The sequence below is a fragment of the Mauremys mutica genome, chromosome 3 (assembly GCF_020497125.1).
Source record: "Mauremys mutica isolate MM-2020 ecotype Southern chromosome 3, ASM2049712v1, whole genome shotgun sequence".
Classification (NCBI taxonomy): Eukaryota; Metazoa; Chordata; order Testudines; family Geoemydidae; genus Mauremys; species Mauremys mutica.
The window spans coordinates 37,931,010-37,947,235 of record NC_059074.1 but is presented as its reverse complement, the minus strand read 5'-3'; the positions used below and the strand labels follow the sequence as shown (position 1 = coordinate 37,947,235).

The following is a 16,226-nucleotide window of genomic DNA, read 5'->3' as shown; positions in this document are numbered from 1 at the left end:
TCGGCAGGAGAGTGTGGACAGCGCTTAGGTCGGTGTAACTTGCGTTGCTCAGGGAGTGGCTTTTTCACACACTTGAGTGATATAAGTTATATCGACATAAGCAGTAGTTTAGACCTGCCAAAAGCCAACATGCATTTTATGCTCATTTACAGACCACCAGAGACTAAAGAATTATAAAGGAGCTCATGGATACCTTGTCAGCAATGGTGGGGAAATTCTCGGGCTTATCATCCTGAGAGATTTCAACATGCATATCAATAAGACTGCACGTGCAAAACCTCAAAACTCATCTCATCACTTGCCTCCCTAGGACTTTCACAGGTCATCTCTGGTCCAACCCACACAGCTGGTCACATCTGGGACCTGATTTTCGGTCTAGATGTCAAAACAGAGGAAACCACAACCCAGCCACTGTCACCTCATTAGGGCAGTCATCAGAGACAATCCACCATGCTGGCAATGAGAAAGACCAACGATCCTGCTTCAACCATGAAGACTCAAGGACTCCAACAAATTCCAGAGCCTGATAAAGGACAACAGCATCCCACCAACAGGATGAGGACTCATAGATTTGGTAAATCATTACCATTTTACCCTGGTGGCCACTGACACACTGTCTCCCAAGTAACCCCTTTCTCCCCATTGCCCACACAGATCTCCTTGGTTTTCTGATACCCAGTGATGGGTGAAAAGAGAAGGACAGAAACTTGAGTGCCAGTGTATCACTCAAAAGAATAAATCTCTTCCTCCTTCAAACACACAATAGTCTGATCAACACCAAAGAAACCCATTCTGTATACATCAGCCTTAGCCAACTATCGCATAGTGTCAAACCTGTCATTCCTGAGAAACCTCATAGAGAAGCTAGCAAAAGACCAGCTACAAGCTCAGCTAACTGAAGCTAACATTCTAGATCCATTGGTCCAGCACAATCTGGATTCAGGCAGAACACAGAAATGAAACTGCTTTGATGGCACTAATGGATGATCTCCGATCAATGGACAGACATCCATTTGACACTGTTGATCATGGGATTATGCTGTCTCATCTGAGAGAAGTGGCAAGGGTCCAGGGTAATGAGCTAAAATGGTTTGAGTTCTTCCTGAAGGGATGCACCCAATGAGTATTGATGGAAAAACTGCACCTCCACCACTAGAGCCCTCAGTTGTGGAGTACCACAAAGATCAATTCTCTCTCTGGTCCTTTTTAACATTTACATGCAACTATTTGGTGAACTGGTCAGATGAAATGGACCAACAATATGCAGATGACACACAGCTCTCCTCATCCTTCACCACATGTAACCACACCACTAATATTAAGATGGCCCAGTGCTCTTGGATGAAGAGCAGCTGGTGGAAACTGAACCCGAGCAGGGTGGATTGATTTAAATCAAGGCAATTTAAATCACCAAGCGGAAAGCCTCCATTTAAATTATTGATTTTAACTTGTCCACTTGTACTTCAATTATTTTCTGCATTCTCATTGGTTGATAAAATCATTAAAACATGCTGATTTACAACTAAATAGAGCCTGTACACTAGATTTGGTACATCTTTTTCCTACCTAGGAGGGTACACTATACCGATGTACATTTATGAAATTATATAGCTTAATATTTTTCAGATTCTTATTAATTGCACATTGTTAGTATGTTAGAAAACGGTGCATGATATATTGCTTATTTACTAGATAATTAACTTTTTGCTCATGACTTGTGTCAAGCTGCATTAGTATGGTAATGGTAATTAAACACACAAAACAGCATATAACATTTATTTTTATTAAACAAAACCAGCCCTTAATACAGTATGTGATCTATTGTGCCATATTGATAAATCTTGACCTCAAAATATAGACCCTCCCCCCCAATTCTTCCTTTATACAGAAAAGAGCCTTTAATTCAAAGCTTTTGATAGACGCTCATGGATTCTGCATATTGATTTTTTATTTAAATGTTCTAAGAGATTATAATTGTAGACCTCACATATTTTGTATTACATTCAGATTTCATTTTAAACATGTTTATTTTTAAAAAGAAAAACAATTTTAAAAAGACTAAATAAAATATTCATTTTTAATTTTAAAAAATATTTTTTTTAATTCACCCTGAACTCAAACCCTGGTGCAGGCTCCATTGATTGAAAATACCCAACCACAATTGGTCAATTTGCCGTTATGAAAATGTAGGAAAATTTATGCCCTCAAAATATTTTTGGCAAAAAATATTATTACTGAATAGATCTGAACATGGATTCAAAATCCATCACTTACTTGCTTATAGTTGTTTATATTAATATAAAAGCTATTTACTTGAGCTACCATCTTCTGAGGCCCATTGTGTGACTTTTCTATCGAGGCATATAGTACATAGGACTGGAAGGTACCTCCTGGGTGACCGAATCCAGTCCCCTGCTATCAGAGGCAAAAAAAAGATCTAAATATCTCATAGACCACAATGCCCTCTTCAGAATAATTTGAAGCTCTTAAGGACTGTTGTGTCAAGCTGCCTCCCATATGCACATCAACCCTTACATTTTGAAAGTGGTATCAGGGCCGGCTCCAGGACCAGCGGCGGAAGCACACGCTAAGGGGCAGCATTCCGTCCATTCTTGGGGTGGCACAGTCTGAGCGCTTTTTTTTTTTTGCTTCAGCAGTTAGGCGGCTTTTTTTTTTTGGTTGGGGTGGCAAAAATTGTAGAGCCGGCCCTGAGTGATATGAAGACATATGAAGTTAAGAGACTCCCCAAAACCATTTTAAAAATTTATAAAAAATTTTCCCCTAGAAATATTTTGGATAAAAAAATGTTACTGAGAAATGCACTGTATCTATTAAGTAGAGAAAAATTAATAGATCTGAACATGCAGGGATAGCTTGGATTAATGATGGTGACAAAAGAGGGACATGATTCCTCCCTGAAGGCGTTTGAGGACTGAAATATCATGGATGAAGAGTAATTACTTAAGGCCTAATTCTGCAAATCTGTTGCTCACATAAGAAATCCCACTGACTACTCCAAGGAGTAAAGACTAGGACTAATTAAACATAGGAAAATTCAGGCTAAATATATAAAAAATAATTTCCTGACTGTAAGATCTGCAGAACAATCTCTCAAGGTAAGTGGTGGAAGGTCCATTGATTGAGTCGTTCAAAACTAGACTGGACAAAGCATTCAAGAATATATTGTAGGGGACAATCCCACACTGGCTAGAGGACAGATAAGATGACCTAATAGGTCTTTCACATCTCTAAGTTCCTATGATTTTATGGCTCTATGAAATGCAAAGCTTTTCCAAATCAACTAAAAATGCACACAGAAACAAAATGATTGGGACCTTCCTACCTTTCTTCCTACCCCACACTCAAGGCTGGATTAACTCCCCTGTGGGACAGGGACTATTAGATTTTGTGGAGCCCCTATATACATGTCTTTTCCTAATTTAAAACAAAATGATCACAATTATGGCAGCGAGGCTATTAACGCTGTACTAAACTTGCCTTTTAATTAACATAACGCTGTTCGGTGGTTACGCGTCAGTCTTAAAATATGTAGAATATAGTTAAGTTAATTCAAAATAGCCTACTTCTTACCTTAGAACAGCTGCTGTATTAGTTTCTTTCTGGGAGGGAGTTTGGGTGCAGGAGGGGGTGCCAGGGTAGGGCAGAGTATTGGGGTGCAGGAGAGGGTTGTGGGTGTGGGCTCTGGGAAGGAGTTTGATGCAGGAGGGGCTTCTGACCTGAGGCAGGGGGTTGGGGTGCAGGAGGGGAAGCGAGGTGCAGGCTCTGGCCAGGAGGCACTTACCATAGGCAGCTCCCGGACAGCAGCGTAGCAGAGCTCAGGCAATTGGTTCCTGGCCAATGGGAGCTGCGGAGATGGTGCTGGGGACAGGGCAGCACATAGAGCTGCCTCTTCCCTCCGCCCTGGGGCCACAGATACATGCCAGCAGCCGGCCACTTCCGGGAGCAGCGTGGGGCCACGGCATGCAGGCAACTTGCCTGAGCCCTGCTGCGCCACTGGACTTTTATCAGAGGGGCAGCCGCGTTAGTCTGTATCCACAAAAACAACGAGGAGTCTGGTGGCACCTTAAAGACACTTATGCCCAAATAAATCCGTTAGTCTTTAAGGTGCCACCGGACTCCTCATTGTTTCACTGGACTTTTAGCAGCTCGGTGACTGCAATCGACTGGCAGAGGCTCCAGGATCGACCAGTCAATCGCGATCGACCGGTTGGTGACCACTGAATTGTATATAATTATATATTTATTTTTGAAGAGTCCCCCTCAGCCCGAGGCCCTGGGCTGCAGCCCCTAAAGCTGCTGCGTTAATCCGGTCCTGCCCACGCTGAAGCAATTGAGCTCTGCAGAGGTACTTGAACTGAAGATCCCTGTGTAGAGCAAACTCTGTAAGGGCACCTAACCTTTCAAATGTGCTCCTTCCCACCCTTGGTTTGAAACAACTTGAATTCTTTGCCTTGTCCTTTGTCCTTGTGTAGTGAGGCGGCCTGGCTCCCAGCCGCCCCAGAGAGGGACGAGCCCCTCCGGATGCCAAAGTGGGCGGAGCCACTGGAGCCTGCACCCGCCCCCCAGAGGTCAAGACGCAGGACCAGAAGTATAAAAGCCCAACCCCAGGGCTCAGAAGCTGCCTGGCCGCCGGAGAGGCCGGACGCTGGTGCCCTAGCTCCCACTGGGGAGACTCCTGCCGCCTGTGACCGCCCTGAGGACTGGCCATACCCGTGGAGGCCGGACGCCGACCAAACGCCGGAGAAGCCAGTAAGCCTCCCAGAGAGAAGGGACCTAGAGGATCTGCCCAGCTTACCGCTCGCAGAGTACCCCAAGGAGCCTATGGTGCTCGATGCCGTAGAGGATGCCGACCAGATGCAGGTACTGCTAGAGGGGGAGGTCGGAAGTAGCCCGGGGGCAGCCGACTCTAGTCTGGCTGTGGCATACCCAGAGCTGATGTCAGTGTATTGCGGCCAGGATCCCCACTGACACAGCAGCAGGTCGCCTGCCGCTGTCAGGGCCCCGGGCTGGGACGCAGTGGAGTGGGCAGGCCTGCATCCCCCTTGCAACCCAACTCATGGGTGGCAGTCTCCCCCTCGCCCCGACGCTCAGGAGCTTGGGCTTTGCTCTTGAACTGCTTTTTTGCTGCCCCGCCCTGACTGAGGGCCTGGGCTTACTAGTGAACTCTGTGCTCAGCCCCTGCCTGAGGGTCTGAGCCCTGAATTGTCTGTTTGTTGCCCCGCCCTGACCAGGGCCTGGGCTTACTATTGAACTCTGTGCTCAGCACCGACCTGAGGGCCTGAGCCCTTGACTGTTTCCTGCCCCACGAGGCTAACTCCCCAACTCACCGGACGTGTGTAGCCACCCCAGAGAGGGGTGACCCCGACAACACACACCTATACCTTGTCTCTTTGAGATGGTGTTTGGGAGGGCTGAGGCAGCACAGGTGGGTGGTATGTGTGCATCAAATGAGAACATGTGGGGTGGAAGATCTGATTTGAAATGGGTATACCGGTTAATGATTGTTATATATGTAAGCAGAGTCAGGATGAGCTCTACCCTGACATCTGGTGGTAGATTATGGGGAGTGCGGAAAGAAGTTTCAAATATTCGCATTAGTATTTCAGTTATTTGCATGGGCAATCCCACCCCACTTAGCATACCGCAAAGCAGCCTGGGATGGTTATTTTCACAGCTATGGGAGCCCCAATTTTGTTGTTATTGGGGCAGGAGCAATAAAATGTTGTCATCCCGATTAAGTAAATGAGGAACTACAAAACTGTCTTATGATAGAGGGTTTCATTGTCAACTAAATAGCACTTGCTAGACAAGGGACATGGGTTCCAAAACCCAGTCAAGGGAGAGAGGCTGGGGACAGAGATCTGTACTTGGTGGTGCAGGCTCCTTGTGTGAGCCAGAAGCACCAGTTCCACCTATGCCTCTCTCCACTGTGGAATGTCAGAGTTAATTTTTGGTTCCCTTAAGAATCTAAATACAGGTTACTGAGCTGAATTCACTGGTACTGGGGCTCCCCTACTAAGAGCTGGAATCACTAAGAGCTGAAATCACTGAAGAGCTGGATTTGCTGAGCTGAGAGCGCTGAGTACTGTGCTAATGAGTGGGGGAGCCTGAAGCCATACTGTGGAGCAGAGCAGCTGGCAGAGCAGAGTGGAGCAGTTTGTGCAGCCACTGGGTGAGTGGAGCCAAGCAGCTCGCGAGGACGGCTGGAGTGGCTCACAGGGCAGCTGGTGGACCAGAGCAGCTGGCAGAGCGGAGCAGCCCATAGAACAAGCGGAGCTGAGCTGTTTGCGGGGACGACTAGTGGAAGCAGAACCCCATGAAGAGGCAGGGCAGTTGGCCCTGAACCACGTAAGGTGCCCCTTTCTACCCAGGCTGGGGAGGGGGACCTCTGCAGAGAGACTCTTGAGCTCTGGGGCTGCACTGACCTGGGACAGAGACTTTTGGATTGTGGGACTTTTGGGACTGTGGGTGATTTGGGGGTTGCTGGACTCAAGGGCCGCGAGAGAAGGACATGGCCCAATTTGATGGAGTGGGTCTTTGCTCACGGTTTGACCTATGAACTCTAGCTGAGGTATTTTCCCAATTTAATGTTTGTTGTTTGTCATGTAATTAAACCTTTTCTGCTACACCAAGACTCTGTGCTTGCGAGAGGGGAAGTATTGCCTCTTCGAGGCGCCCAGGAGTGAGTGTAAGATTTTCCCAGGTCACTGGGTGGGGGCTCGAGCTGGTTTTGCATTATGTTGTGTGGAAGGGACCCCTATGTATTGAGCCCGGCCCTTGCTGCTATCGTTTCGGCCCGGCAGAAGGGTTACATTTTAGAAGAAGCGAGCAGGACCGTGCTGCAGTTTTAGTTAGGTAATTATTTTTGTAGCATTTTTTTAGTTAATGGCAAGGCCACTGTCAGCTGCAGGTAGACACACTTTGTTTTGTTGTTTTTTAAATCCTAATTAAATCAATAAACCAAAAAATCTGAACTTATAAAATAAAAATATATATCTTTTAAAATGAAATATATTTGACCATTTCCTTCTTAGTGTACTCCAGAGAACTGGACACATCCAAATTACCATAAATCTTGGAGCCAAGTATGGAAAGATACAGAAAAGATGAACTATTGGAAAACAATGATCGTTTTTAAACTCTATGAGTGGAAGAGGTAGGAGGTGTATGTCCATAACAAATCACTGAGCTGCACAGTGCCCCCTAACCCTTGCAAATTCTTATTAAAAACATACTGGAGGAAAAAAAGGTTTGAAACGTTTTTCATGGTCACCAGATTTAACTGTGTAAGCTTGGGGCCCTGTCAATGAGAGTGGAGCACAACAGTCCCAAACTTGTTAAAAATATACTATGTGTAATACCTAAACAATATGTTTTCAAATATTTACTCTGCAAGTTTGATGTCTACAGCAGAAAATTGGAGCAGCAGGATGAGGGAGGCAGAGGCACTCACTGGTGGGGACAGCCAAACCAACGTTAGGTACAGGACAGCCAAAGCAACACTGCTTTTATTTTTGCTTTTGCTTCCTTGTTCTCGCCCATTCTCCTGGCTGGTTTAGCTGAATATACCGAGAGCAGCTGTCAGGAGGTTTTATTTGGACATTTTTTTGAGAGAGAGCCTTGTGGGGAGGGGCTGGAATATTGGATAACTGCAACTGTTAGTTATGGAGAAGCATTTCTGGCAGAACCAGCCATAGTTTTTGCAAGGATCTCTGCAATGTAACATGCAGAGAAATCTATCCAGCTCCCTCCCCAAAAGGGAACTATCACACCACCTCTCTCCAGGGGCACTTGCAACCTTCTGCCTTTGAGGCTTCATGGGTTCCCCACTCCCTACACTCCCCCCCCCGTGCTCTGTCATAAACTAATCTGTCTTTCTTTTTCTCAATCTTTTCTTTCTTCTGCTGTTATGGGTCTGATTCTGCCAAGTGCTGACTGACTCTCAACTCCCCTGAAAATCAGTAGGAGATAATGGGCGCTCAATACCTTTCAGAAGCTGCTCAGCAACTCACAGGATTGGGCTTTAAAAGTGATATTCTAGCTCCACTGATGTTAATGGAGACAGGATTTCACCATAAGTGTCTAGTCCTTTGTCAGCCTGCCTAAATGTTCTTCATGAGTTAGGCCCCCAAAACTCATGAGAGTGGCTTAAAAACCGTAAGATTTTAAAACTAATGAATTTTGCATTTTTGTATGTCCCTTCTGGGGTAGGAGCCCTCCAGAGTCACTCTTTCCAGCTTCTATCTCCAACCAGGAGAGCTAGAAAATTAGTTTTAAAAAAATGAAAGCTGAGATTCTCATGTGGTTCCATGACTCCAGGAGTGAGGCTTTCAGAAAAATACCAAATATTGTGAGACTCATAACATTGCAAGAGTTGGAGACACTGAACTAAGCAGTTAATCAGCTATCCCTTTTGTGCAACCCGTCTCCTCTTCATCCTGTTGACTTTAGTGACCCGTTTAGCTGCCAAAACCATAGAGAGTACGGCCCTGGCGCTTCAGGGCATAAACCACATCCATAGCCGTTACAGTCTTTCGCTTGGCATGTTCAGTGTAAGTGACAGCATCGCGGATCACGTTCTCCAAGAACACCTTCAGCACTCCCTGGGTCTCTTCGTAGATCAAGATCGAAATACGCTTTACCCCCCCGCATCGAGCCAAGCGATGAATCACTGGCTTGGTAATACCTTGGATGTTATCCCAAAGCACTTTACGATGGCGCTTGGCACCCCGCTTCTCCAAGCCTTTACCACCCTTACCGCGACCAGACATGGCGAAATCAAATCACACACAACCGACCAACATGCTCGGGCTGTAGAGGAAGATTCTGCCTATAAAGTCACAACCATTCCCTCTTTCAAATCCCTCCTGAAGATGATTCACTGCTACTGAAATGCTTACAGGATATCACCAGTTGACACTGGTAGGCAGAAGGATCATTGAGGTTTGCAGATATTTATATAAAAATAAACTTCTACGTGATTTGAAAGCACCAAGATATGCACATAGCTAGTCTATGCAACCACATAGTCATACATCTGTTATCTTTGTCCTTCTTCCCCTCTTCCCTCCTTGTCACACTCATTTGTTGTGCCTTATCTTGAATCAGATTGTTTCATTAATGCAATCAGCTTAAGGCGGCGGGGGTGGGGGTGGGGGAGAATGTGTCTCCCTCTGTGTATGAACAGTGCCTTGCATTAGGGAGTCCTGATCCTGACTGGGGCCTTTGGGTGCTATAACAATACAAAATAAACATCACACCAGGCATCTCCAATTTAAATTTTCACATGGACTCTGTGTTATATTGTGCCCTGGCAAAAAAACCAACAACCATGGGTAGTGTTACATTACAGGCTAGTTTAAAATTTACCCAGTTATTCACAATAATGAGTAAGAAGGAGGAATATTTGCTGCTAGTGTATGTTGCAGAGACTCACAAAATCAGTAGATTGCCACTTGATGGTGTGTGCATAAAGTAACAGCAGGGCTTGAAAGTGTAGGGCTTTTCAAATTGAACAGCTAGGGGCAGTCCACATGGTTCCACCTGGATGTCTCTGTGCTCAGCTACAATATCTGTGGTGTCACCAGCTGTTCTAGAGAAAAACTCAATGTCTACAACTCTGGTGGTAGGGTAAGTGAAGGAGAAATATTGTAGGATATTCCATTTGAAATTAAATTTATTCATGTACATATATATATTAGTATTGGTTTGAAATCCTAGTAAAGAGTTGTGGTTTTCTGTTTGTTTGGTTTTAATTAAGAAAAATCTTTGGAGTTTACCATCAACACATTTAATGTGTGAGCAGTGAGTCAGTTGTACTCTTTACCAGACTAATTGTTTCCAGGTTTTTGGGGTTTTTTTTCAATTTTGCTTTCTGGGAAGATAATATATTTTTTTACCTGCCTGCATGTGCTCCACTCCTATCAATGTTAATGAAGTTTGGTATATAAGAAGGAACATATACATTCCTTCACAATAAATTTAAACTAGGCCTGGAACCATGATTTACATTCAGAATATAAATCCCTTAGAATATGGGTTTTAAGATGGAAACACAGACAAATCTTTCACTATAGTGATGTTCACAGGCATCACGGTAATGTCTGCTTGTTTCAAACAGTACAGTATTAAAATACAGCAATAGCTTTAGTGCTTTGTTCCTCTGGGGTTTCAGGTTTCCATGGAGATGAGTGGGAATCCCAACGCAAGGGAAAAACTAACAGGCTATCCATCTCACACCATGGTGCTGGCTCTCTTAGCTGATACATGGTGCAGTTTTCAAGAGAATAAAAAATGCACATGTACAATACTATAAATAAATAAAGATAACACTGGGACCAAAAAGAACAAATAGCAATCCTGCCTTAACATACATGAACACATTATTACATATACAAAATCTTGCAAGAATCAGCCATTACACAATTCTGAAGCAATCAGACTTACTGTTACAGTTGCTGTATAGAGTGTTCTGACACTAAATCAACCAGGTCATGTCTAATTAAAGCAGAACCTAATTTTCCTAGTATTTCACTACACAGATGGAGAATTTAAAAGTATCTACCTGCTTAAATTGCAATTTAAACAATGTGCAATATTAAAATCTTACTAGTAATTATGTCCAAAGGCCCATCAACAGCTGTGCAATCTTCTCTTTTAAAACGGTGTGTTACATTTACAGAGATGCATGCTGTGATGCTACAGTGACAGGATTTATGTGGGTTTTTTATTCTTTTCTTCATAAAAAGTTACGAAGTTAAGACGTTGTCTGTGCTATTCAGATATTCATATTGGAGTGTAATAATAATATATGTGTGGGCCTATGCATAAATTGGTTGTTAAAAATCAGAACTGATCCAATCCTTAGCTCTTGCCCAGATTTGAAACCAATCCAGACTTTTTTAAAGTTTGGATCTGTTTTGATAAGTTCTCCACCCTCCACCTAACAACCTCCAAGCACTCTGACTTTTGTTGGTTCCCCTAGCATTACTCTAGGCTCTTTGCTGGACCTACCCTACTGTTCTGTTCAAATTTTATGTACATGATGTATCTGAGATGCACTCAATGTATTTGGCCCATTTTTTAGCAGGAAGCCTTGGCATGTAGGAACTATATGCTAAGCCCAACAGACAGACTGCCAGACCTTGCGATAATATCTTCTGCTACTCATTAGTTTTGTCAGCGACATCGCAGAAAAGAGAAATCAGGAGGATTACAGGATCTTTTGGGGTCTTAAAGAGAGAAAATAAGTTGGGGATAATGAGATCTGCATAGGGTGACCAGATAGCAAGGGTGAAAAATTGGGACGGGGGGGGGGGGGGGGTAATTGGCACCTATATAAGACAAAGCCCCAAATATCGGGACTGTCCCTATAAAATTGGGACATCTGGTCACCCTATCTGCAGAAGGTTTTGGAAAACAAAAAGTGAAATGAGGGTACTTGGAGAGTCTATTAAATGTTATACAGCGGAAAGAAGGTAATGAAACTTTGGAGAAAGGAACTTGAGGGCTAGAGAAAGGAGGGATGTATTTGTGAATAAGAACATCAGAGAAGAGTGTGAAAGATGGAGACGTCAATGGACAAGTTATAAGCTTTAGTTAATTATCCAGACTTTAGGCCCAAAACTTGGCTACATTGAAATCAATGGCAAAGCTCCCATTGACTTCAGTGGAAACAGGTTCAGCACTGTCTAAACCACTAAATAGTTCACATATCACATGTGTAAACAACTGTAATAAGTGTGCTCTTGGATTGTCAGTCTTCATCCAAGTGAATGAAACAGGCTCATCTGAGTGATGATAGTGCAATAATTTGTGGTACAAGAACTTTACTAGCTAACCACTGAATATCTTATTAGGTTTTTGTATGGAGCAAAACTGACTAATGCGAAAAATGATATTACACACTTAAAATTCACAATCTGTTTTAAACCGTGTAAAATAAATTCTTATCTGACTTTCATCTACCATTCTTCTTTCCTGGAGATCTTATTAAGAACCTTCCATACAATACAGGGTTGGGTCTTGTTACTAGGAAAATTTTTGTTTGTGTGCATGTGTAATTATTATTAATTAGATCTTTTCAAATAACAACAAAATTCCAATTTGTAAATGCCATTGTTATTAAGAATACCAAGATTGGTCTGCTATGATTCCTGTGGTCTTACTTTTTATTAGTAAGCATTCAAGCAGCCATTCACTACTTGTGCAAATTTTGGAAATCTAAGAAGTTTCTTGAATTGTATAAAGGAAGTCCATTATTTGTTATTTACTATTCATTATTTATTCCCTGTTTTAAATGCTTCCTTTATCCAATCAGGGAACAGAATCAATGGCATGTGAACACATTTGAAAAAAAAATCAGATTCGGTTTCTGAATAAATTACTAATCTAAACAGGGACTAAATTAATTTCAGGAAAGCATCCCTATTCAGGAACACACTTAAAGAAGTGATTAACTTTAAACATGTCATTAAAGTTAAGCTCATGCTTAACTGCTGTCTTAAATAGGGTGAATTTAAGCAAATATCTTCCTGTATTGGGGCCATTATTCATAACAAATAATTTGATCAGTCCAACTGACTGGATACCATGGGCCCTCTAAACAAGGGCTATAGTGCAAAACTCATTGATTAGTACTATATAATGCAAAAACCCTACACGGGCTAACCATTACTGATACAAGACCATGTAAACTATCAGACATAGAAGAGAAACTTCTGCACGGGGCAGCTTTGATGCACAATTTTGGAGAAAAGGCTCTTTGACGGCAACCTTTATTCCAAACTTGGACATATGCTATGATGTCCTCCTGCGAATGATGAGTAAAGGGATGAAAGCGGAAGCCTTAGCAGAGATTAGGAAACCTGTAGCTCAACCAGGGCATTACAGGGTAGAATTAAATTAGTGTTATTCCTCACTGTCAGTTACTTTTTCAACATACGGGACCAGTTTTCTTAAAAAACAAACAAACCAAACAACCTCAAGCCTGATTCTCTTACTGTGGCATAAGGTGAATGAATGCCTTTGCACCAACAGTGGTAGCTGCACAGGAGAGGACTCACCACTGGGGAGAGCAAGAGGTGTTTACAACAGGGGTTCTTCTGAAAAGAGTATCTGTAACTTGCAGCTGGAGCCCCAGGGGGGCCCTATTGGTTGTGGCAAGGAATGAGCTGAATCAATATATCCCCACCACAGCCCACTCTGTTTATTGCCACCCACTTTCTGCACTGGCTAGCTGCAGAAGGCCTTCCCACTTCTAGCAGACTTTCCAGCACCCACCCCTGCATAATCTGGATTGAGTATAAAGCAGGTCTGAATCTAGTACACAGCACAAAATTTCAACCATGTTTATAATAACAATACTGGAGTTTTAATGGAACTATGGATTAACATAAATATGTTATTTACTTATGTAGGTATGTAGTGTTAATTCTTTTCTTTTTTCTTTAAATAAAATAAATTAAAATAAGGAAATTAAACAAAGAATCTCATATTAGCCTGTAGAACAAGTTACCTGTCTTTAGAATTCTAAAATGAAAGATGAGTGCTTTTACCTTGTCTTCCTCTCCTTCCCTACCTATAGCTCTGCCTCTCTCTCTATTTTGGATTTCATCTTTGCATTCCAGGTTATCTATTGACCTATAGAGCTTTTATCATGGTCATAAGAACAAATTTCTTGGTTCTTTACACAACACACAATCAACCTGCAGAACTCATTGCCATGGGATGTTGTGAAGGCCAAAAGTATAACTGGGTTCCAAAAAGATGTAGATAAACTCATGGAGGATAGGTCCATTAGTGGCTATTAGCCAAGATGGTCAGGGACACAACTCCATGCTCTGGGCATCCCTAAACTTCAAACTGCCATAAACTGGGACAAGATGCAGGGGATTGATCACTCAACAATTGCTCTGTCCTGTTCATTCCCCCTGAAGCATCGGGCACTGGCCATTGTCAGAAGACAAGATACTGGGCTAGATGGACCACTGATCTGACCCAGTATGGTCATTTTTATCTTCTTATGAAATCCCTTAAAAGATATACATTCATCCTCACTTTATTACTTTTCCAAAATAGAGCATTTTGGGACTTTTATAAAGTATTTTAAAATGTATTTAAGCAGAAAAGCTTATGTTTCCTCCAACAATTGCCTTAGTCTTAGTCAGGGCCAGCTCAGGCTTTTTTGCCACCCCAAGTGGCGAAGAAAAAAAAAAAGATGCGATGGCGGCACTTTGGGGGCAGCTCAACTGCACCGGTTCATTTCTCAGCTGCAATTTGGTGGCGGGTCCTTCACTCCGGGAGGGACCGAGGGACCCGCCGCTGAATTGACACCGAAGACCCGGACATGCCGCCCCTTCCCATTGGCCGCCCCAAGCACCTGCTTCGTTCGCTGGTGCCTGGAGCCGGCCCTGGTCTTAGTAGCACATGCATAAACACCAAATGAGAGTTAAAACAGCCAGCACATCAATAAGAAATGTACAAAATATAAACAGAGCCCCTAGAAATGAAAACATTTCACTGTCTGCCTCAACAAACAAACAGAATGAAATCTGTCCACTTCAGATCAGAGCTGGGTGAATCTGGGGACAGAGGGGGTGGAGGTGTAATGCCTTTTTTCCTTTCCTCTAGTGGCAGCATGTGACATCACTGCTGTCACTGCTGTGGTCCTATATGTCTCTGCCATTTGTTCTTAGTTCACTAACACACATAATTTATTCATTGCAAGATGCACCTGTGCAGTTACAGGCCAATGGTGATGTGGAATATCCCTGGGAGAAAAAGCAGCGAACCATGCAGAAGGCATAGACATTTTATGTAGCATCTCAAGCTCTCTCTAAAATACATTTTCAGAAATTCCTTTCACTAGTCAAACAATCTTGAACTTTTAGCACAGTTTTAGTGTAAAAGTCTAGCCTTTTTTATTTGTTTAGTTTTGTTTTTGAAGTATAAACTATTTCACCCTTTAAATGAACTTCCTCCCCATTTGGGTTAGAAAACAATTAGCACTTGATAACCATTTGCCCATCCCAGAGTTAAACATTATGTAAAGGGGCAGATGGCAACAGAATTTATGAAGTTCCTAGAACTCGGGTGGAGGGGCAAAGAATGGTGGGACCATTCAGAGTACACAGCACCGTGGTCTGAAGATGGAGCAGGCTAAGCAAAGAACAGGAACGGTGTCTATGACTGCAAATCTATGGAGTGGGTTGCCTATACGAGGTGCTTCAATGGCAGGTGCAGAACATTACAACTCATGTGGATGTAATTTCAGATTACAATGTTGTAATTTCACATCCCCATTCCTTAAGCCAGTTAATTCAATCAATCCAAGTCATTTTATAAATATACACGTAAATATAGATAACAGGTAACTGAGATACCCTTCTTCAAGGTCCTTTACAGCTCTGCCCTTTGCTACTTATCTGCACTTACCTCTATTGCATCACCCTTCTCATTCAGTTCAGCTCCACCAGTGATGGCAGCCTAACCTGCCCTTTTGTCCTCTTCTCCCCCAAACTTCTTTATAATTTCTCCATACCACCTTTATCCTCAGAACATTCTTCCTGAACTGTCACGTGAAGCTATTACCTCCTTCATGTCCCTTCTCAAGACCCACTTCTGCTGCAACACCTACAGGTACTAACAATATACATGATAGCTAGACTGAGGGGAAACTAGAGAAAGTTAATGTTTACTTATACAATTTTGTAGTACAACCCCAAACAGTGCTTGTATAAAAAGTTTATATACCTTGTACAGATATGATTGTGTGTCTTTCTCTCCTCTCCCACCTTGTTTTCTAATACTGTAATTTCTTTGGGGGGTATGGGGGTAGAGAGGAGTGGCTGTATCTATGGCTGTATAGATATAGCCACTCCCTGGTGAAGACTGGACCCTGGTGAAGACTGGAGGACCCTGGTGAAGACTGGAGGCTCTAGCTGCTACCATAAAATAAACATTGAATATAGTAATAATAATTAATAGTTAATAATAGTGTCAGATTATAGAGACATCAGGGACTTATGATATACCTTATTCAACAAGTTTTGCCTATTATTTTCCTAGTGGAATATCCATGAACAAATCATGACTTTTTCAAATGTATTTTTAATTCAAAATTTATTCAATCATTTTTTTCACAGTGTTTTCACTCAAAGACTTGCAATTTGAAAGTCAACATGTGGTTGGTCAAATAAGTCACA

General features: G+C 42.8%; 2 protein-coding genes across 2 annotated transcripts in view; both read right to left on the bottom strand.

Annotated features, from left to right (window-relative positions):
- Positions 1–16,226, bottom strand: part of MYT1L (myelin transcription factor 1 like) — a 367,912-nt gene that overhangs the window by 174,044 nt on the left and 177,642 nt on the right. The gene's annotated exons all lie outside the window — the stretch shown is intronic.
- On the bottom strand, positions 8,463–8,792 carry LOC123366842 (histone H4-like). The gene has a single exon (XM_045010647.1). The coding sequence runs from the start codon at positions 8,790–8,792 to the stop codon at positions 8,481–8,483; it is 312 nt and encodes a 103-aa protein (XP_044866582.1). The 3' UTR covers positions 8,463–8,480.